The 24,008-nt window shown below is 40.3% G+C and overlaps 1 protein-coding gene across 1 annotated transcript in view; it reads left to right on the top strand.

The window, feature by feature from the left end:
• LOC120990963 (rod cGMP-specific 3',5'-cyclic phosphodiesterase subunit beta-like) overlaps positions 1–24,008 on the top strand; it is a 100,230-nt gene that overhangs the window by 20,535 nt on the left and 55,687 nt on the right. Inside the window, exons 4-11 of the mRNA XM_040419854.1 lie at positions 3,836–3,976; positions 9,151–9,225; positions 10,218–10,282; positions 12,376–12,442; positions 15,382–15,429; positions 17,750–17,899; positions 20,116–20,259; positions 22,021–22,086. Of these exons, the coding sequence (XP_040275788.1) occupies positions 3,836–3,976; positions 9,151–9,225; positions 10,218–10,282; positions 12,376–12,442; positions 15,382–15,429; positions 17,750–17,899; positions 20,116–20,259; positions 22,021–22,086 (756 nt within the window). The remainder of the gene's footprint in view (positions 1–3,835; positions 3,977–9,150; positions 9,226–10,217; positions 10,283–12,375; positions 12,443–15,381; positions 15,430–17,749; positions 17,900–20,115; positions 20,260–22,020; positions 22,087–24,008) is intronic.

The following is a 24,008-nucleotide window of genomic DNA, read 5'->3' as shown; positions in this document are numbered from 1 at the left end:
CATAATGGACAAGGCGGGAGATTACAGTAGTAGTAGTGGCAGCAGGGGTAGTACAGTACAGTAAGGAACATTATGAACAGCTAGACTGCATCAGTGGCATTTTTGGGCCAGTGATAAATAGCCAGTCCCCACAGTCAGCAAGGGCTGATGTTTTCAGGGGCATCAGCTAGAGGTATGTAAAAAATACTAACGGATCCATGCCAGATTTATTTTTTACAAATGTCATATTTTATATACTCGTGGAGGACTACTTTGTTCACCACCAGCTCAGCTGAATACCCTCTCTGACAATACACTGGACAGTTAAAAAGACAGCAAGGTGTTGTTCGATATGTGGAAACTGTTCTTCTTACATCATACCATATATTATTAGTGTGAGCATTTGTGCCAATATAAATGTTGGAGGATAACATAATTGATGCCACTATTGCCCCTTCTCACAAATCTAATGGACTCTTTGAAGGGCCTGAATATGTGGAACGCGTTTCTCATGAGCTGCCACTGCTTGAGCTCACAATAACACATGCTCCCTGCTGTGAAAGTCTGAGGTATGATGTAATCATTGACCTCTTTACACTGCTCATACAGATGGTCCAGTATATGCAAGGTGGAATTCCAGCGAGTTGGCATGTAACAGACCGTTCTGTAGCTGCAAGTTCAGGAGCATGTTCTTAGCCATACAAAAACAGGTGAAATGCACACAGACTCTCCTGGACATTGCCAGTGCTGTCTGCAAGCCACAATATGTTTTTTTTTAAATCTTGCACCACCAAATTTATGATGTGCCCCATGCAGAAGCTTGTGTTATATTCCCCAAATATCAGTACAGCTACAACTTTCCTTCCATTGTTGCTGACTAAATTGCCCTGTATAGTTGGTAGGAAGATATTCAGTGGGAAATGTACTGCTTGCTGCAGAATGGCAACTGATCTCCTATATGACTTCTCTCACCCAAACTCATCGGTTGTAAGACAAAAGGGTAATGCCACAGCTTACACATCAGGACAGAGAATGGATGCAATGCTCTGTCCTTTTTCTTTTGGGATGGGACGATGTCCATTGAGGAAGAAGTGGAGGCAGTAAATGAGCAATAGCTCTGGTAACCATACCTGCACAACCATAGAGGTATCAGTAGCGCCTGGCCTTGTTGTGGTGGCGCAGCATCACCACTGGAGTGCCAAACATTGACCCAGTAGGCTATGAAAGACATATAGTGTCACTGGCCGTAATTGATGCTGCAAGTGTCGATGGTGGTGTGCACCTTGCCGAACAGCGACAATTCCAAAGAGCAACCCATGTTCTCCGCATGATAGTATAAGCCAGGGGAGGCTTTTTAGATAAATAATGTTGGCTAGGTATCTATCGAGGCTCAGCACATACCATCAGTTGCATAAAGGCAGCTAGGTGGTACACTAGGTGGTACGACAGCAACTTGGCGAGGTGGGAGTTCAGTTGGCACACAAGCAGATTACTGGATGTCTATTGGTGATTCATGTCCACACATTCCATTATGGATGACTGATGTTGGAACCAAGGAGGAGCAGGAAGAGGAAAAGTTGGAGCAGGAGAAGTGTCAGCTGATGTTCTTAATAGTGATATTTGCAATGAGCATGTAGTGCTTGTGGATGTGGCCTGGTTAATGGTTAGTGAAATTATTTGCTATTGCTGGAGGGGTGAAAGGGAAGAGAAAATTCAGTGAACGGGAAACGAACCGAATTTCAAAAAGGATTGCTCATCTTTACTGCCAACCTCAATGAGTGTACAGTAACATAATGACAAGAGATGAGTGAATCGAAGTTGACAAAGTGGAATTTGATCCGAATTTTAGGAAATATTTGATTTGCACCGAATTCATGCATGCAGCATGCAGCCAATCAGCAGCCAGACAGCCCCTGTGATGTCACAGCCCTATAAATAGCCTCAGCCATCTTGGATTCTGCCATTTTCCAGTGTGCTTAGTGCAGGAGAGATGTCAGCAGGCGCTACGGACAGTGGTAGAAAAGACTTTATTGTGCTGAAAAAAAATATTTACAAGTTCAGGGAAAGATTATTCAAGGTGTAGGGAAAGCATAGGGAGGCATCATCCACGCTATAAAAGGAGAGCAGGGTGCAATAGGAGAGTGTAGAGCCTGTGTAGGAATAATTGTATTACACCTTGCTGCATTTATTGGGGATCCAAATTGCCATTATACTGTTTCTTTTAGGTTTGCACCAGATGATACCTCTGAATTTCCAGCAAGCCTTTCTTGTTATTGTTGTGCAAGTGCTGTGTGATACAGCCATTTGCAGGGTGTATTTATAGGAAATATACGTATGTCATATTAACCATTCTGCGGTGCAATTAAATTGTTCTACAGTTTTGGGGTGTATTAGTCTTATTTGCCGTTCTGCAGTGCAGTTACATTATGTGGACTTCTCATGCTGTTCCCACCCTCCCCACTCCATGACTGGGCCACTATTTTGCCTTTTTGGCCTGGTTGATATCATAATTTATTTGACCCTTCTTCTGATCTGTCAGAAGGAAGGAAAAATGAGATGCACAACAGATCCCGTCTGTGTAGCAGGTGTAAGGCCTGCATGGTCCCATCAGAATTGGCTTATGATTTGGTAGCCAAAAGCAGGAGTGGGTACAAAACACAGAAGGCATGCAAATATTCCATTAACGTGTCATCTCTGTTTTGGATCCACTCCTGTTTTTTTGTTGGCTTTAGCAATACTGATGGATTACTGACCAAATGCTGACCGAGTAAAGGCGGATGCTCAACAGACAGAATCCGTTTTTTGGGGGTTATTGTTCTGACGGATCAGAGGAAGGGCAAATTAATCAGTGACGTCAACACAAACTTACTGCTGACACCCTCTCCACTCTGTCTGGGGGCTCTACTTGTATAAGCGTTTAATAGAACAGATTCTGTAGACATCTATGTGGAATCAGCTGACGACGGTGTAAAAGGAGTGCGCTCTTTCACGCTCTAGTAGGATTTTGGGCCTCTGCACGGTTCTTTGTACCTGGCGCTAACATTGACCTTTATGGCTGAGTTCACAATTGAGTTATTTGGTCAGTTTTGGCCCCATAACTACCCAAATAAGTGAAGTGTGCAGTGATTCTAAGAGCAACGCCTGTCGTCTGCATGTCATACGGACTCACAGTATTCTTTCACTACCAAAGCAGACTCCCTATGTGTGTTACTGCAAGGCACAGTGTTCTACACCACTATACAGGCTCTCTGCAGCCAGGAAATAGCTGTTTTTTAACGCGATTAGCCACAAATAAATTCAGATCGAATCAAATCTTTTTGTAAAATTCAGCGAACCAACCAAATCAATTTTTTTTGAAATTCGCTCATCTCTAATAATGACAACTGACATTAATCTGTTATCTGTCTATCAATCTAAAACACAATCCACGAAAATCGGCACCAGAGACACTTGCCCACTGTGCCCGTGGTGAACATCTGGAATGTACAAGCGAACAAAAGATCACAGCATCACAGGCTCCAAATGTAGCTCCAAACCATTTAATCAGACAGTCATGTCCACCATGCAAAAATGTGACGATTCAGCAGTAAAACTATCTTTTTTCAAGCATGATTGAAAAAGGCAGCTGTACTACCAAAACTTTGCATTTTGTATGGTGGCCATGACAGTCCGAATAAACAGTTTGGAGCTACATTTGAAGCCTGCGGTGCTGTGGTCTTTAGTTTGCGTATCTATCTATCTATCTATCTATCTATCTATCTATCTATCTATCTATCTTTCTATCTATCATGGTAAAGCATTACTGCACAAACATGTAATTCAATATGAGGGACATTTTCCTGTATTCATTCCTCAGGTACTGTTATGGTCAGCAAACAAAGTGTTTGAAGAGCTTACAGATATTGAAAGACAATTCCACAAGGCCTTTTATACTGTCAGAGCATATCTAAACTGTGACAGGTATTCTGTTGGACTTTTGGACATGGCGAAAGATAAGGTATTGTATTAACCACAAGAAATGTATATTGTATTACATGCAGTCAGGGTTGTATTAAGGGTACCATGTACCCCGGTCTGTATAGGTAGTGTGGGCCTCCTCCAGCCCAGTATTTTAAAATGGATGCAGTACATACATCAATACATGCACCCTTAGTACACACACATAGGCTACATATTTATTACATACAGTACATAGTACATCCAGCTTTAGGCAGGTGTGGAAAAAATGCTGCAGAGTAAGAATACTCTTAAAAATAGATGTGTTAACAGTTTATTTTTATCAATTAACAAAATGCAAAGTGAATGAAGAAAAGAGAAATCTAAATCAAATCAGTATTTGGTGTAACCACCTTTTCCTTCAAAACAGCATCAGTTCTTCTAAGTACACTTGCACAAAGTCACAGATTTTGTAGGGTTATAGTCAGGTGTATTATTAACCAATTATACCAAACAGGTGGTAATGATCTTTATTTTCAGTAATGGAAACACAGTCATTAAAGAGGTATTCAGGTTGCATGAATTCATCCCTATAAACAGGATAAGGGAAAACTAATAGATTGGTGGGGTTACTATGACTGGCACCCACACAATCACCAGAAAGGAAAAACCTATTACCCACATTATATACATAGATTAATTAATCCTAAAATAACAACTTATGAAAAGAAGTGATAGACAAGTGATACAACTAATTTTGCCATTGTATTTTTGTATTATTGGATCATCAATCTTTTATGTATAATGTTCTTGTGGTGTAAAGGAGAAAAAGGAGTAACTGATGTCACAGCTCTGGGAATGAAACTGTTTCTCAATCTATTTATTTTTGTCTTAATGGCCCTGTATCTTTTGCCTGAAAAAAGAAGAACAAACAACCTGTGACCTTTGTTGGTTGAATGCTAAAAGGAGTTTTCCCGGATTTGAATACTGAAGACCTATCCTCAGGATAGGTCATCAATATCAGATCGTCGGGGGTCCGACACCCAGCACCCCCGCCGGTCAGCTGGCTGAAGAGAATGCCGCGCGCCATGGCAGCACAGCCTTCCCTTCATTGTTTACCTGCTCACCAATGACATTGCAGCGGTGGGCAGGTGTAATTACAAGAAGCCTTCCCATTCACTTCTATGGGACTGCTTTGCAATATACACTTGTATAGGATTCATTCACTTTGCATTTTGTTAATTCCTGCTCATTCTGGACTTTGAAGTCCCAGAAAAGGTCCTATCAGTGATTAGTGACAGCTATCTTTGTACAGTCGTGGCCAAAAGTTTTGAGAATTACATAAATATTGGAAATTGGAAAAGTTGCTGCTTAAGTTTTTATAATAGCAATTTGCATATACTCCAGAATGGTATGAAGAGTGATCAGATGATTGCATAGACCTTCTTTGCCATGAAAATTAACTTAATCCCAAAAAAAACTTTCCACTGCATTTCATTGCTGTCATTAAAGGACCTGCTGAGATCATTTCAGTAATCGTCTTGTTAACTCAGGTGAGAATGTTGACGAGCACAAGGCTGGAGATCATTAGGTCAGGCTGATTGGGTTAAAATGGCAGACTTGACATGTTTAAAGGAGGGTGATGCTTGAAATCATTCTTCTTCCATTGTTAACCATGGTGACCTGCAAAGAAACGCGTGCAGCCATCATTGCGTTGCATAAAAATGGCTTCACAGGCAAGGATATTGTGGCTACTAAGATTGCACCTCAATCAACAATTTCTAGGATCATCAAGAACTTCAAGGAAAGAGGTTCAATTCTTGTTAAGAAGGCTTCAGGGTGTCCAAGAAAGTCCAGCAAGCGCCAGGATCGTCTCCTAAAGAGGATTAAGCTGCGGGATCGGAGTGCCACCAGTGCAGAGCTTGCTCAGGAATGGCAGCAGGCAGGTGTGAGTGCATCTGCACGCACAGTGAGGCGAAGACTTTTGGAAGATGGCCTGGTGTCAAGAAGGGCAGCAAAGAAGCCACTTCTCTCCAAAAAAACCATCAGGGACAGATTGATCTTCTGCAGAAATTTTGGTGAATGGACTGCTGAGGACTGGGGCAAAGACATATTCTCCGATGAAGCCTCTTTCCGATTGTTTGGGACATCTGGAAAAAGGCTTGTCCGGAGAAGAAAAGGTGAGCGCTACCATCAGTCCTGTGTCATGCCAACAGTAAAGCATCCTGAGACCATTCATGTGTGGGGTTGGTTCTCATCCAAGGGAGTGGGCTCACTCACAATTTTGCCCAAAAACACAGCCATGAATAAAGAATGGTACCAAAACACCCTCCAACAGCAACTTCTTCCAACAATCCAACAACAGTTTGGTGAAGAACAATGCATTTTCCAGCACGATGGAGCACCGTGCCATAAGGCAAAAGTGATAACTGAGTGGCTCGGGGACCAAAACGTTGACATTTTGGGTCCTTGGCCTGGAAACTCCCCAGATCTTAATCCCATTGAGAACTTGTGATCAATCCTCAAGAGGCGGGTGGAGAAACAAAAACCCACTAATTCTGACAAACTTCAAGAAGTGATTATGAAAGAATGGGTTGCTATCAGTCAGGAATTGGCCCAGAAGTTGATTGAGAGCATGCCCAGTCGAATTGCAGAGGTCCTGAAAAAGAAGGGCCAACACTGCAAATACTGACTCTTTGCATAAATGTCATGTAATTGTCGATAAAAGCCTTTGAAACGTATGAAGTGTGTGTAATTATATTTCACTACATCACAGAAACAACTGAAACAAAGATCTAAAAGCAGTTTAGCAGCAAACTTTGTGAAAACTAATATTTGTGTCATTCTCAAAACTTTTGGCCACGACTGTATACACAGCCATACAGGAAATGCTGTCAGTCACTGAAATGCTCTGCCACCCTCCCACTCACTGTCTTTCCTCTGAGTGCCAATTGCAGATCTCTGGCTGTGTTCAGAAGCATCCAGCCCGCTTTGCAAAAGGTTTGTGGTTGTGGGAAGGACTTGCAACTATGGAATTCTGGAGCACTGCAGATAATGCACAGCGGGTGTACCAGCAGACTTAGACACCACAAGAATGGCCTTTCATTGGCTGGGTGTGTTAATGATGTCTCCTGAGCTTTGTTATAATGTTATATCTGTAAGGCAGCTATAAAATTCAGGGCCGAAGTCTAATGAGAGCAAACTTTCATGGGCCTCCCTGGAGCACTAGGCCCCAGCAGTAGCCCAGATTGCCCTCATTATAATCTGTCCCTTCATGCAATCACCTGATTTTTATGAGAACTTTCCAGCTTTACAGGCACATTTGTCGTAGTAAACCATTCCACATTAAATACAGTAGTTGTATAGTGACTATGTAAGTATATGTAACAAACACCGAACATGTCAGACTATGTAGAGACAAACTATTCACAAGGGGATGGTCAAATTATTCTTGCTTCAAAAATGTTCCTTGTAAAATGGATAGCTTCCATGTGTGTTGCCTTTTTCTCAGTTAATAGGAAGGTCTATTCTCATCTGCAAAAATGGGCAAGAATAGAATCTGCAGTGAGATTTTTCGATAAGGGTACAGAGATTCTTTTAAAAAAAAACGTGAGTGCATGCCCCTTTAAATTGTATGGGTCAGTGTGCTATGCATTGTCACAAAACAGAAATATGGTCATGTGCATGACCTCAAAAGCAGACATGTCAAGAGAGCAGACATGTGCTTTTTGAATTCCTCAGGATGGCATGGGGAGTTTTTGAAGTGCTCTTGTATAGTCATGAAGGGAGCTGAACATCTATCTCCCCCATACACATACATGTTCTGCTCGGCCGAATGTTTATGTGTGTATAGTGGGGAGAGGGAAAAAAAATTCTAACAGACACTGTTGGCGGCGGCTTATCTCCCAGGAGAATATAAGGATTGGGTGAAAATATTTACTTTCACAGATGTTTTTTGGGAAAGTCTGGAGCTCCGCACAAATACCAGTGATGGCTAAACTCGGGCACTCCAGCTGTGGTGAAACTACAACTCCCAGCATGCTCCATCCATTTCTATGAAGTTCTGAGAACAGCCAAGCAAGTATGCATCTTGGGAGTTGTTGTTTCATCACAGCTGGAGTGCCGGAGGTTAGCCATCACAGCACTAGACTGTCGGCCGAACCAACCGACCTCATGTGTAATGTGAATGGGGGCCTTTAGTGATATTGTTGGGTATTGTAAAACACTTGATGGCACTTGTCAATGGTTGGATAGGTTGGCTGAGGGGTGGTACTAGGTTTGGGTTTTGATTTTGACTTCTCCTTCTTTTCACCCTGGGAAACAAGCCACTGGAAGTGGGTAACTGCTAATGTACGAAAACATACAAGCATGTTGGAGTCTACTGGTGGCGCCTGGATTTGGGTGTACGTTGTACAAATACTTGGTGATGGAGATGCTTATGTGCTGCTGCCGGATGCTATGTAATGTAATATTTTTTTTACCTTGACATGTTAACAACCTGTATTTTATTCCTCTGACAGGGTACTGTTGTTTATATATAAAAAAAACAATTAACATACTTCAGAAAAACACTACAAAAATATACTAAAAGCTAAATTGGCCTCCTATTTTATAAAAATAAAAGTGTTAATTTCTCCTGAACACCAGCACTGACAATCAAAAGAAAGGTATCAATTTACTCCGCTTCATCAACCCTACAAGGTTATATGCCTGGTTGCATAGGGTTGATCCTGGTGACAGAGCCGCTTTAAGTTATCCCCTATCCTATTAGATCAGAGGGGGACCTACTACTGGTACCCCTATGATTACAAGAACGGAGGCCCCATACCCCACGGAAACCCCAGAATGAACCAGGAATGAAGTGGCCAGCTGCGCATGCGTTCAGCCGCTCCATTCATCTCAGTGGTCCCTGCTAGAAACAGTGGAGTGTTGTACTCGGCTATTGCTGGAACTACCATAGATATAAATGAAGCAGCCGGTTGCCCATGTCTAATCAGCAGCTTCATTCATTTTGGGGGAGGGAACTCCACAGGAAATAGGGCCCCTGTTCTCATGATCGGTGGGGATCCCAGCAGTAGGACCCCCACAGATCTAATAGTTATCCACAGGATAAGGGATAAATTTATATATCCGGAATGCCACTTTAATCTACACTACTATGTCAGAGAAATGGTAACTAAGGCTCTAGGCTATGTTTATTTCTAGCCATAAACTACATTTCCAACTTTTTTTTAGGAATTCTTTGACTTGTGGCCTGTTCTGATGGGAGAGGTTCCTCCCTATTCTGGACCACGTACACCAGATGGAAGGGTATGTTAACCATTAGTATGTGTTTTTTTAACTGTCATAAAACTTTCAAACATAAGGTAGGCAACATATCATACTCCATGGATCTATACGGTTGCCCTTTTTGTAAATATGAGAATCTTGTTTAACCTGTTGAAGACTGATCTACTTACCATTTCCCCTTCCAAAAAAGACACATTTTCTACCATTTTAGTACATGTGTCTTTAAAAGCTTTTTTGCAGCTTTTTTGTCTGTTTGGTTATGTAAATAGTTCTTGCTCCTTTTTTCAGTGATATAAGGGGCTTTATTTATATGTAATTTTTTATTTAGCATTTTTATGTTTTTATTTTTTATACCTGGGAAAACGTAAAAATAAAAACATTTCTTTCATTTTTTATAGCACAAAGTTTAAATAAAACTAGGTTTCCTTTCCATAATAGTTATATATATAGTTTTCTACACTTTGTGCCCCTCATAATGTTATACAAAATCTTTAGGGGTCTTTTGATATTACATTTCTTTTTTTATTGCTGATTTCTCCTGCAACTGGGACTGACATATTAGCCAGAGTTACAGGAGGAATACAGCCCCTAGAGAAATTCTACAGTCTAATCTGGGTCTGCTAAGACACAGTATCTCATTCAGATACCAGTCTCCCAGCGATAACATGATTTCTGGGACCGGAGCAGTAAGTGGTGTTGCCTGTTCCTGGTCTGTATATACAGCACTCATTGAGCTCTGTGTCTACAGCATTTGAGAAGGCAGGGACAGTAAAAAAAAAAAGAACCTTGCGTTTTTTTATGATGAACTCTGCCGTCACTGACAACAGGTTCTCCACTACTGCAGAATTTGAATCCCTGTGCAGCTGCTATCGCTGCATGGACAACCATTAACATTCTTGTGGCATTAAGTGTGGACCGCCCAAACATTTATAGTCAAGGAGCGATCCTGAAGTGATTAATCTAAACTATTGTATTTCTTTTAGTTTAACAACATAAATGCTTGTGTATTGTAGGAAATTGTATTCTACAAGGTTATTGATTACATCCTGCATGGAAAGGAAGACATCAAAGTTATTCCGTAAGTGTTAAATATCTGTACAGTTAGAATATAAAGGCAGGAATGTATTACTCCCTGAACTCTAGAATTTTGGCTTTAAAAAACAGGGCTTTTGCAACATTTGGGATCACTTTCACCAAAAAGTTTGTAACTGTTTGCAATTTTACACCACTCACTCCAGTTTTAAAAATGGGGTGTTAAAACATGTTTAGTTAACTATGTTCATTAGTTTCACTCCAGATTTATTAACTAAGACATTTTAACTAGACTCAAGGAAACTGGCTTTAAATATTAGGGCATATTTACACAAAAATGAAAAATGGCCATTTGATGGTTGCTTTTTTAACCCCGTCACACAGCCAGTTTCAGAACAATGGCAGTCTATGGTGTATTCACATGTCTGTATTTTTTATCGGACCGTGAATAATATTAACTAATAGCATATATTCTATTTTGCCCGTTTTCACAGCCCTCATACAAATGAATGGTTTTAATGGGCATTTTTCAGAAAGGCAATCCGTGAAAAAATGGCTGTGAAAAACTGACAGCTTAACCATCTTTAACAGCTCTTTTTTTTTCTTTGTTGTGTGAATTGCCCTCATGATAAATTTCCCCCATGGAGCCAATAGAAAGCATTTATTCCCTTATTAGCCCATTTTGTAACATATTGCAGTTAGGTTTACTATTAAGTTCAATATTTTCAGAGCCATAAGTTTTTTTATTTTTCTGTTTACATTGCTGTTTAGGGCTTGTTTTTTGCATGACAAGTTGTACTTTCTAATGGCACCATTTAATATTACATACAATGTAGTGGGAAGCTGGAATAAAATTCCAAATTGGGTAGAATTAGAAAAAATGCAATTCTGACGCAGTTTTATGAGTTTTGTATTTAAAGTGTTTCCTATGTGATAAAATTGACCTGTGCCCTTCATTCTCTGCAATCTCTTTGTTTTAATTTAAAAAAAATGGAATTTTTTTTCATTAAATTGCCTTATCCTGACCCCCCCCTATAAATTTTTTATATTTCTGTCTATGGAGCTGTGTGGGGGCTAATTTTTTGTGGGGAGAGCTGTACTTTTCAGTGATACCATTTTGAGGTATGACTTTTTGATCACTTTTTACTAAATTTTTGTGGAAGGTAGAGTGATGAAAAAATGGCAAATTGTTCATTTAGATTTTTTTTTTCATTACACCAGAGGCCATATTTACAGACCGGACTTCCGCCACACATGTACAGCGCGAGGTCCTGTAGGGGTTACAATGGAGAGACTCATGAAGGGTTCCAATTTATAGGCCCCTCAAATCCACTTAAGAACTGAATTAGCCCAACACCACACAACCACCAATTCTGAATATCAAGCTTGATGATTGCAGCATCATGCAATATAAGGTTTCTGAATACAGAAGGAATAATAAATGCTGCAAAGCACATGAAAATCTTTAAAGAATACCTTCTGTATAGAGCTGAAACTTGGAAAAATATATATTTTTACAGTAAAATCAATTTGCAGCTACGCAACAATGGCTTAAACAAAGCAATGTGTCTTGTAGTCAGTGTCCAAACCTCAGTGGCTGGAGTTATAAATACCTGTGCACTCATTGGTCCCTAAGCAATTTGACAAACCTTGAGATTATAAATGAGGGAAAATACAATGCCCACATATGCATACCCAGCAGACACCTATCCAGACACACTCAGGTTGATAATTACTGCCAAAGACTGTTGCTAAGTTGAAAGGGTGAATTTAATTATTTTATTAATAATTGAACTCAGTGTAGATCATTTGTACAGCTTTTCCTTTATATATTAAATGTTGAAAATGTTAACATTTTCCTGTCGACCAATGCCCAAAAAATAATGCAATTTACTGTGCTTCAATGATATTACAGAAGTCCTAGGGGTGCATAGTTTTAAAGCACAGTCTATTATAGTGCACATTTTATGTACATATTTGGCTTCTGTTAAAGACGATATAAAAACAATTGTTATACATAAAGTACATCCAAAATAAGTAATAATACAGTAAAATGAAATTTCATATCTTTGGTGTCTCATGAGTTTTGCAATGTTTTGTCGCATTAATATATATTATGTTGTTTTTTTTACCATCAAGAAACCCCCCTGCAGATCACTGGGCTCTGGTTAGTGGGCTCCCGACATTTGTTGCAGAGAGTGGATTTGTAAGTATATATAATATTATTTGGAATAGAATGCTTTTCTAGGATGTTAGCTTGGGTTTCTTACCAAATCTGCTGTTTTGTATTGATATAGTAATTGTATATTTTATATTACTTTCTTTAATGAACACACATTAACATATTCTAGTTTTTTTTAACCACAATGGCTGCTCATTAATTTTCATTAGACGTTCCGTCCACTCTGCTCACTGCCAGGGGTTACAACCACTGCTGCAGCGCAGATTTGAGGTGACGAGACGGGAGCTGCTACACATCTGTGCCTGTGTGCGCTCCCATGGTCTTGCAGAGGCCAGTGCTTTTTCCTACAGTGTGCAAGCATGGCCTCCATTGGTGCAGGATTGCATCGGAGGCCGTAACGCCTGGAAATGAGCAGTGTATATTGAGATGATTAATGCCATTTTCTGAGGTGAGACAATCCCTTTTAGGACAATGCCCATTTTGGTTTAAACAAACAAACATTCTCTCAAATCCCACCTCACAACATTTCACTGTTTGTCAGCAGCACAATCCCTGTTTACACAAATCAGTCTCCGTACAGTATTAGTATGTATGGGCTCCGATGAGCTGAAATAAGTTATTCGTGAAGTCATGCGTGACTTAGTTGAATAACCTCGGTAGTTGATTTTTAAAGTGGAAAACCACTTTAAAACTTGAAACCGAACTTGGCTTTGATTCTGACTAGTACTTCGGAATCGAAGCCAAGTTTGGTTTCAAGCTTTAAAGTGGTTGTCCACTTTAAAAATCAATTATCAAAGTTATTTAAGAAGTCACGTGCGACTTCGACTCATCAGAGCCCATACATTCTAATACTGTACAGAGACGAATCTCAGTACAGTATTATTCCGAACACTACTGCTGATTAGCCAATTTAAAGGGGCTTTAATAAGCTTCTGCTAGAAATATCATCTTCTGGTAAGTTTTATTGCATCTCATCATGGCTGCCAAATGTCCAGAAATTCCAGGATGGTCTGAATAAATAAGGCACATTTTTAATGCCCATGAAAAAAAATAGATGTGTATATTTGAGGCTTGAGCAGATCATTATGATTGCAATTATCATAATTTTATCGCTTACACTAAAGCTGGTAATGAGTTCATATCAATATATTGAGCTATAGACATGTATTACTCATAATCTTTATCATACATTGTGGTTTTACAATTTGTTTGTAAAAAATGGTGGATGTCTGTGAAGTTTTCAGGAGAAAAAAAGAAAAACTCAGGTTGGCTGCATCTTATTTCAGAGGTTGAATGAGAGCAGCACTGTCGGTGGGTGTTTGGGAGAGGGGGAGCTGCAAGCAGGCTGGTAGTTCTCATGTTTTACTTGGAGGAGAAGATGGGTGCTCATCTAGGACTGATCAGAACCCTCTGTTAGTTCAATGGACGCAGATATAGTTGGTTAGGGGAGAACAGTGTAGGAGAAAAACATACTATATATGGTATATGGACAAATGTATTGGGACATACTTAATCAGAATGAAAGAATGGGTTGTTCTAAAGAGCTCAGTAAATTCAAACATAGTACTGTAATAAGATGTCACCATTGCTACAAGTCAGCTTTTAACATTTCTTCCCTGCTAGATATCCCACGATCAACTATGAGTAGTATTATTGCTAAGTGGAAGCATTTAGGAGTCACAATGTGGCAGACCATGTAAAGTAATACAGCAGAGTCACCGAGTGCTGCATAAAAATCGCCAAAGTTCTGCTGACTCAAGAACTGTAGAGTTCCAAAATTCCTTAATATCAGCACAAAAACTGTGCACTGGGAGCTCCATGGCATGGGTTTCCATGGCCAGGCATCTGGATGCAAGCCTTACATCACCAAGCCCAATGCCAAACATCAGATGGAGTAATGTAAAGCATGCAGCCACTGGACTTTGGAGGAGTGGAAACGTGTTCTGTGGAGTTACGAATCACGCTATCAATCTGGCAGTTTGCTGGATAATTCTGGGTTTAGAGAGTGTCAGGAAAATGTTACCTGCCTGATTGACTTGTTCTAACTGTAAAGTTTGGTGGAGGAGAAATAAGGCTACGGGGTTGTTTTCAGGGGTTGGCCTAAGCCCGTTTCTTTCAGTGAAGGGAACTCTTAATACTAAAACATTTTGGGACAATTGTCTTTGTGGGAACAGTTTGGGTAAGGTCCTTTTCTGTTCCAGCAAAGTAAAGTCCATAAAGGCATGGTTGGGTGAGTTTGGTGTGGAAGAACTTGACTGGCTTGCACAGAGCCCTGACTTCAACCCTATCTGTCAGCTTTGGGATGAACTAGAATGGAGATTGTGAGCCAGACTGTCTTGTACAACTTCAGTGTCTTATCTCACAAATGTTCTTCTGGATGAATTGGCAAAAATTCCCATGACACATTCCAAAATCTTGTAGAAAAACCTTATCTAAAGATTAGAACTATGATATGTTGACTACTTTTGTGTTAATAAATTCAAGAGTATTATAAGAGTAATACCTTTATTGGCTAGGCAGAAAAATATCATATTGCAAGCTTTTAGAGCTCAAAGGCTCCTTCTCCAGGCAAACTTACAGAATACATTTGTACATTTGCCTGAAGTTTAGAAGCTATTTTAGCTGCAGAGGGAGGACCAACTCCATATTAATGCTTATGGATTTAGAGAGGGGGTCATAAAAGTACTGTGCAGGTGTCAAAATACTTTTGTCCATATAGTATAGTAACTATTGCCATGGCTCCTTCTAGAGCTGAGCAAAGTGGTAAAAATAACAAAGATGGAGCCTAGAGAGGGGGAAAACTACTTAAAAATGCATAGGTGACACTAGTGAGGAAAATTCAAGTACATACACAATGACTATGTATTCTGGTAATTTCGTTGATTGTTCGGTACACTTTAATGTGATCACGTAAACACTGAACAGAAAAGTAACATAAACCATATTATCATTACTCTTTGTAGATTTGCAACATTATGAATGCAGCTGCAGATGAAATGTTCAAATTTCAGGTAAAAATATATTCTATAAGTATTATAGTTCTTGTAGACAAAATGGACAGCACTACTTGCTTCATTTTGTTTCCTTTAATTTCACATGATCTGTCATTATTTTTAGTTGTTTGAAGGGAAAACATTTTAATGTGACCAAAATGGATTGACTTGATCAATTTTTGCCATGCTGTCGGATCAAGGGCTAGACAGCAATAATGGCTAATGCCTTTGATCTCTCTGATAAGATGAAAATTGGAAACACTGACTCTTACAAAAAGTACTCCTACAAAGTGAAGTACTGTTGCAACATTTGTTAAAGGAACAGCCATGGCATAGGCCTCCTTACTATTAGAACTAGTGAATATAGAATGTCATGGCGAACAGCTTTAATAAAGTAGTGCTGCATAGTCAGCTCAAAGTCTTTACTGACATCACTTTCATGCTCTGAAGCTATTGGCTGAAGTTGCAACTCACAGACTTCCTGTTCGACCCGCCCCTTGCCTTCACTCTGCAAATAATATTGGTAATACAGAGAGCGCTATGCTCCATTTTAGACACCTTTTCAGTCAAATGGGAGCAATTCCTGGACACAGTACTCATCCAAGAGAGGCTTCTATTGGGTGCACGTCCCTATTTAGGTCTCTCTCCATCCTCAGAACAACTTCAGACGGCACACCAGCTTTGCATTTTAAATATGCATATCTTTATTTTATTAAGCAATATGAGGTACAGTAGTCAGAAACATCAGCAACGTTTCGGGTCTACATTTGAAACAACCCTTTTTCAAGCTAGTAGCTGTGCTCCTCACGGCATGTGGCTGCCATGGCCATCTGAAGTTGTTCCTATGCAGACATATTGTTATTGACTGTGATGTTAAAGTGGGTTTCTGCTTTGGATAAAGTTTTTGTTAGAAGGATTATTTGGGAATAAGCAGATCGTGAAGCGTCCACTTGCTGGGTCCCCAGCATTCAACTGTTTTGTGGAGGAAAACCTGGCAGTAAGCGTTCAGCTTCCCTTTAGTGGACGGAGGAAATGAAGCATTAGCTAGTGCCCATGCAAATCAATAGGTTGCCTATTTAATGCAAGGCAGAGAGATCTTACAAAAGAGAGAGATGCTCTTGTAAGTGCTTTCCTGGAAAGCACTTACAATAAAAATAAATAAAAAAAAGTATAAAAAATAAGTATGGAAAAAGTCGTAGGCAATAAAATACTCAGTGTTGAAAGGCTTGCAGCCATGGTGTTTCCTGTGCAGATTCACAGGCAGCACATGACTTTGCCTCTCTGACAAGAGAGCGCCATACGGCTCAGAGAAGTCAATCTTTGTTTTAGCGACAGCAATGTGCTTCTTCAATATTTTATATTAATTATGGTTCAGAAATGCTTTGGAACTAAATAATCAATAAACATTTCTTACAGACACAGACGTAACAAACCTTAACTTGACATTAGTAACCTGATGCACTAAACCAGGAATGGCCAACCTGCGACTCACCAGCTGTTGCAAAACTACAACTCCCAGCATGCCTAGACTACTTACAGCTATCAGCCTACAGCAGGGCAAGGGGGGAATTGTAGTTTTACAACAGCTGGAGAGCCACAGGTTGGCAAGCCCTGCACTGAACATTGACATTTTTCAAGGCATGTAATGTGTTAAAAGTCATTTTCACAGTAGTACATGAATTCTCTTTCAAAGGGTATGGTGTCTGAAACAGTTACCCTTTAATAATCACACACTTCTACAGCTTAGGGTACTTTCACACTAGCGTTATTCTTTTCCGCTATTGAAATCCGGTAAAGGGTCTCAATAACGGCAAAAAACACTTCAGTTTTGTCCCAATGCATTCTGAATGGAGAGCAATCCGTTCAGTATGCATCTGGATGTCTTCCGTTCCGTCCCCTGTACGGTTTTTGACCGGACAAAATACCACACCATGCTGCAGTATTTTTTTTTGGCCAAAATCCCGGAACACTACCGCACTTGCCAGATCCGGCATTAATTTCCATTGAAATGTATTAATACCAAGTGTTCCGGAAATTGCCGCATCGCCGGATCTGGTTTTTCGGTCTGCGCATGCGCAGTTCTTTCTAGCTTTGAAAAAAAATTAAATACCGGATCCGTTATTCCGGATGATACCGGAAAGACGGATCCGGTATTTCAATGAATAAGTCTACTGTATCCGTATCCGGAAAAAAAAAGATATCTGTTTGCATACGGATTTCCGGATCCGGCAGGCAGTTCCAGCAACGGAATTACCTGCTGGATTCTTCTAACGCTGGTGTGAAAGTACCCTTACCCAGTTCTTTTCATCTTTGTAATTTATTCATTTATTTTTTAAAGAAAGAGCCATTGGACGAATCTGGCTGGCTTATTAAAAATGTTCTCTCAATGCCGATTGTAAACAAAAAGGAAGAAATTGTTGGCGTTGCCACCTTTTACAACAGGAAGGATGGAAAACCTTTCGATGAGATGGATGAAACTCTGATGGAGGTAAGCAACTCGTTTAGGTTACCATCATCATCCTACTGGTTAGACTGAATTCACTCATGGGTTAGGAGCAATAAATATGGTTTAGGTGTTTTGTGGTTAGTTAATACTTACCTGTGAAAAGTACAATATTTTTGTTTGTATGAATTTTTAGCTGCTGAATGTAAACAAGAGTGTTTCCTGGCTATGACAGCAAGCAGAGATTTTAAGGATATGTGCACCTTGTAACCCATATTTTTCTCATTGCTAAATTGCATCTATAATGTGATCCAACACTGCAGACAGTCTTAATTAAGAATAACAACAGCTTAAAGGGTAATTGTCATATTTTTTTTTATTTGCTACTTTATCAGAGCTAGGCATGTATACCTGAGTTAGTCTGTCAATGATTGTCAAAAGATCTGAAATTACCTTATAATAACAGCTTTCATTAATGTCCTCTGTCCCTTTCCACTGCTCCCTGAAAAGACCGTTGCTAGGGCTTGTCTGTCTTCCCTTTAGTGTAGACAGAAGACAGAGGGGCAGTCCCTCCACACTGCATGCCTGCATTAGGCTTCAGAGTGAGGAGGCGTGTCTCTCAGTAATCCAATCGGATTGGCTGGCAGGGAGCTGCTGGCTATAGGAAGTGTGTATGGGAAGTGAGAGAAAGCAGTTTTGGCCTCAGAGAACTGGCAGAGGAGCCATCTTGAGAAGGTCCTCATATCGCAAATGTTTAAACAGCCATAACTAAGCGAAAAACTCAAGGAAAAAAGTGGTATGTGAAGAAACTAAAGATTGCTTTATGCATAATGCTGCTGCAGCAGTAACATATGCTAAAATAGATTTTTTTAATGAAAACATGACAGTTACTTTTTAATAATCACACACTATCTTTCATGGTCTCTGTTTTAGAGGGAGCAGAGCACTTCTGTGAACACCCCTGCTCTTTGAACAAACCGTAACTAACAGCTCTGGTTCTTAGAGCAGCTTTTTGCTCTACAGCCAGGATCGGAGATATCTGCAAACCCAGCTGTAAACCCTTTGGTTGCTGCAGTCTGTGACCATGGCATGATCAAAGGTTATTTACCCCCTGGTTGGGTCCTAGTGATCTGATAATAGGCAGGCTAAGCCCGCTGCAATTATCCTGGATCCTGGGGGCCTAGAAAGGAGCCCAGGACTGTAAGGTCAGTAATCCTGATATAAGGTCACACTAGTGTTGCCCTAACCACAGCCTGTGCCATAGAGACTAAGAACATAGGGGGTCATTTATTAGGAACGGCGTTTTAGACACTAACCGTTGTGCCAAAATCTTCCTGACCTCTGCACAGGACACAGAGCATGCCTAGAAAAGCATGCTGTAAGGGCTCATGCACATGACCATATGTACTTTGCGGTCCGCAAAAAACGGATCCGCAAAAATTATGGATGACGTCCTTGTGCATTCCGTATACGGACATGCGTAAACGGCATGCACACGGATAACTTCTGTTTTTTTTTCCGGACTCATTGAAATGAATGGTTCTGCATACGGCAAAAAAAAACGGAATGGACACAGAAAGAAAGTACGTTCGTGTGCATGAGCCATAAAGCATATCTCTAAATGCTGTTAAGAACAGCTCAGGCAAGATAGCTGCCCCTATAATCATGTTCGGAAATAGAATAAAAAATCTGCAATCAGAAAATAAAAACAGATAAGCAATAAAGAATATAGTGTTGCTAGGTGGTTTTAACTGGCAGAAAAATAATTGGTGACACATTTCCTTTAAGTCTGAAGTTATGGTCACTTCTACAGTATCTTTTTGCCACAATACATTTAGTACAATGGGGTGACAAGAGAAGCAGACACATGGAAGAAGCTATGACTTCAAGATCAGACTACACACAGTTTATATGTAGTCTGTAACCTTGGAGACATAAAAGGTCTGTATAGGAACTGCAGACACAAAATAGTAGGAGATTTCAGACTATTTGTAAACTTGATGCATTTTTTCTTTCGATTTTCTTCAGATGCATTACAAAAGTAAAAGGAATAGGTATAAGGTGTACATACATACCCTTAAGATATATATGATATATTTAATTATACAATGATTAAGCTTCATTTTTACATATAGCAGGTAACATAATAGGGTTAACTGAGGCTGTATGTGTAATATATTTGTATACAAAAATACATTACTAGATAAAAAAAAGTGTTTAATTATGAATTAATTAATGCTTAAATCCTACCCCCTCTGCAGTCTTTGACACAGTTTCTGGGATGGTCTGTTCTAAACACTGATACTTATGACAAGATGAATAAGCTGGAAAACCGTAAAGACATTGCACAGGATATGGTGATGTACCACTTAAAGTGTAACAAGGACGAAATTCAAGATATTCTGGTAATTGGTATAGTTATGTATTTGTGTACATAAACTATCGCTAATTCTTCTCCACAATTGGTATATCTAGGACCACCACATATGCAAGTTTGCACTTGGTAAATTCGGAAAAAATAGGCTCTGCCTTCAGATTGCCCATAGTCAGTCCGTAGTCTAGCATAATCACTGCAGTCAGTCAGTCTATAGTCTAATATAAATGCTCAGGTCAGCCAGTACATAGTCTTGTGTAAATACTGCAGTCAGACAGTCCATAGTCTAGTGTAAATGCTGAGATCAGTCAGTCCATAGTCTAGTGAAAACGCTGTGGTCAGTCAGTTCATAATCTAGTGTAAATGCTGCAGTCAGTTGGTTCACAGTCTGGTGTAAACACTGCGGTCATTCATTCCATACTCTAGTGTAAACATTACAGTCAGTCAGTGTATAGTCTGGTGTAAATACTGCAATCAGTCATTCCATAGTCTAATGTAAACACTACAGTCAGTCCATAGTCCTGTGTAAAAGCTTCAGTCAGTACATAGTCTACTGTAAACGCTGCCAGTCAGGATTTTGTGTAGATAGAGAGGCAGGATATGGGTGCGAATAGGGGAAAAGGAACTGAAAGTGGTACAGATAACAGTGTCAGTGCAGAGGGTTGACCTTATTTGTTAGGGTCTCAGTGAGGAGGGGGGAGACATGATGGGGCTGAGCTGTGTGAGAAGTATTGGGGGAGCATGAAGGGTCCAGAATCTAGGGGGAGGGAACAGAAAGAACAGAAAGGGGAACTGGGAAGCACAGCCTGCTAGGGACTCTGTGAGGGGAGGGACAAAGGGAAGATGCCACTGAGAGGGTAAGCAGGGAGACAGTGGGTGCCAGGGGGCTACATGGGGGCATGTGAAAGACATCTCATTAGACACGTCATCACATAAGAGTGGACATCAGAGGCACTTGAGGGAGTAGAGGGCCACATAGAAATACATAATTCCACTGAATCTGCTGCCTTAACACAGAAGGGCACCAATATTTGGGGAACCCTGACCTCCCACCCATAGTCACACCAAATGAGAAGCATGTAGGAGACCCTCATGCAGCCGCTTCAAGATGTAGGGATGCACACTTCCTTCCTCTCCTTGTCTTCATACCTGATAGCAGCATGTGGAGCTCACTTCCTGTGTTACTTTTATACCAACAGGAAGCAGCATCACTGTGTAGTCCTGCCACCTACTGGCAATTGTGTCTCCTCTAAAACAGGAGATCATTATAGCGTTCCAAGCACTGCGCTTGCCCCTCTTCATTGTAGCCCTTGTACAGTGCTAGGAGTTAGCGGACTGCACGTAAAGCAGCTGCTCAACCCTATTTGCGTCTTAGTTCAGCTAAACCTTCATATCTGGTGGAGGCGCTACATTCTATGTAGTAGTCGACGTCTGGGGCACAAGCCCCAGGTGCTCTCCTTTTAAAGGGTGTCTGTCATCAGGAACATGGTTTTTAAACTGGCTGACTTTAGACATGTGCTAATGTCAGCTGAAGCTAACAGTCTTTGTCCCTTCTTCCTGTGCGCCTCTGTTTTTGTGAAAAATAAACAGAGAAACTCTTTAATCCGGCCTTAGGCCTAAGCATCTTGTAACTTCTGCAACTACTCGTTGATATAGAATGTTATTTTGGGATTTTTACAATATTTTGAAGTGTTAATGTGTTTCTTCCCAGAGGGACATCTGTTATTTTAGTTAATCTTGTTAATCTCCATTGATTGATTGACTAGGTTGCATTTTTGCTCTCCTTTTCCAGCCATCTCGAGAAAAACTTGGAAAAGAGCTTGAGCAATGTGATGACGATGAAATTGCACAACTACTGGTATGTATATACTATAGCAAACATTATACCTAGCACTATTGCTTTTAATGTTCAGGGAATTAGTGAAGTCACATTAGCCTGATTACAACCAATCCAACTGATAAAATAAAGAAAGAATGTAGGTACCCTACTACCACTAATATTACAAGAACAAGTGACAACTGCTGAGACTGCTACTATAGCCAATCTATAAGCACAACTGCCAGAAATCTACCAAACTATCTCTGAAGTAATACAGAAAACCAGAGGCACTCACCACTCAATTCTTGGTCACTCAATAAAAGGAATATTACCTGAGAAGCACACTAGTGGCCAGTGTCATAGTGAAGATATTTCTTGGATATTCCAGAGAGACAGTAGTAAAGAGGGTGGAAGCACTGTGGGAAGACGCTCTGGCTGGTGGTATCCCACATGGAGATTGTGCAAAAGAAATACTGTAATTTCACTAGTACAGTAGACAGTGTTAATAGAGACAAACATCTAAGTTTTTCTAACAATGTTCTTCCTCAGTAATAGGTTTGGCTATATATCTACATCCTCTGTCTACACTAGAAAATATGAAAAGTGCCTAGATCCAAAGTCTACAGTGTGTAAAACGTAGAAAGCACATATCTAAAGTTGCAGTACAAAACATCCAGGTTTTTAATTTATTTTTGTGAGATAGAACATGTAAAAGGGTGGAAAGAACTAGTAAAGAAATAAGTAAAACTGTTACATTTAAAAAAGGCAAAAATGCACCATAGAGCAAATACTGTAGCTTAGTGTCAAACCATGGTCGAATGAAGTAGAAGTACAGTAAAAATGCAACAACTGTCAATTCATCTAATATTTAAAGTTGAGTGTATGTGTGTATGTATATCTGCTAAAGGAATCCGCACCGTTGCATTGCCAATCACGAAATTTGGCACACAGGTACATCAGGTGTCCGGGAAGGCTCTCTAGCACGTATCATTCCTGAGATATTCCCAAAAAATGTATCAAGGTCACAAATCCCAGCGCCGTACCACTACGGCACTCTGATCAGGCAGGAGCAGGAGCTGCACTCACCCAATCAGCTGCAGTGGTGCAGCAGTCACAGATAGCTGGACTCCTGCTGTATTAACCCTTGCACTTCCACGGTCAGCGCTGACCGCGGCACGTGCGGTATCCTGTCGGGTGCGGGTTGGCTATCAGTTCCCCACGCTGCTGTGACGGGGACCCGATGGTAGGAAAGGCAGCACGAGGCCTTCCTTAGGCATCGTGGCTGCCTTCCGTGAGAGCCTGTGAGATCCAGCCCCCTGGATCTCACAGGTAGGAAGCTGTAAGTGTATTACAGTGAGTAATACACTTACAGCCAATGCATTACAATACAGAAGTATTGTAATGCATTGTAAAGGGGATCAGACCCCCAAAAGTTGAAGTCCCAGAGTGGGACAAAATGTAGAGTGAAAAATGAAGTTAAAAAAATAAAGTTTTGCAAAACAATTTAAAGTTTCAAGTAAAAAAGAAGCATCCTTTTCCCAAAATACAGTTAAAAAACATAGGGGAAAAAAGAAAAATAGACATATTAGGTATCGATGCGTCCGTATCGACCGACTCTATAAAAATATCACATGATCCACCCAGTCAGGTGAACGTCGTTAAAAAAAAAGGGTCTCTTCAAATACAAAATGGAGCCTAAAAACCATTCTAGCGAAATCTGCCTCCAAAATCCATATGGCGCTCCTTTCCTTCTGACCACTGCCACGTGCCCATAGAGCAGTTTACCGCCACATATGGGGTATTTCTGTAAACTGCAGAATCAGAGTAATATAGATTGAGGTTTATTTTGCTGTTAACCCTTGTTGTGTTGCAAGAAAAAAATTGATTAACATAAAAAATCTACCAAAATTTCATCTCCATTTTCCTTTAATTCTTGTGGAATACCTCAAGGGTTAAAAAAG

Source organism: Bufo bufo, chromosome 2 (assembly GCF_905171765.1).
Source record: "Bufo bufo chromosome 2, aBufBuf1.1, whole genome shotgun sequence".
In the NCBI taxonomy this organism is placed as follows: domain Eukaryota; kingdom Metazoa; phylum Chordata; class Amphibia; order Anura; family Bufonidae; genus Bufo; species Bufo bufo.
The sequence above is the reverse complement of the archived record's forward strand: the minus strand, read 5'-3'. Positions and strand labels throughout refer to the sequence as shown.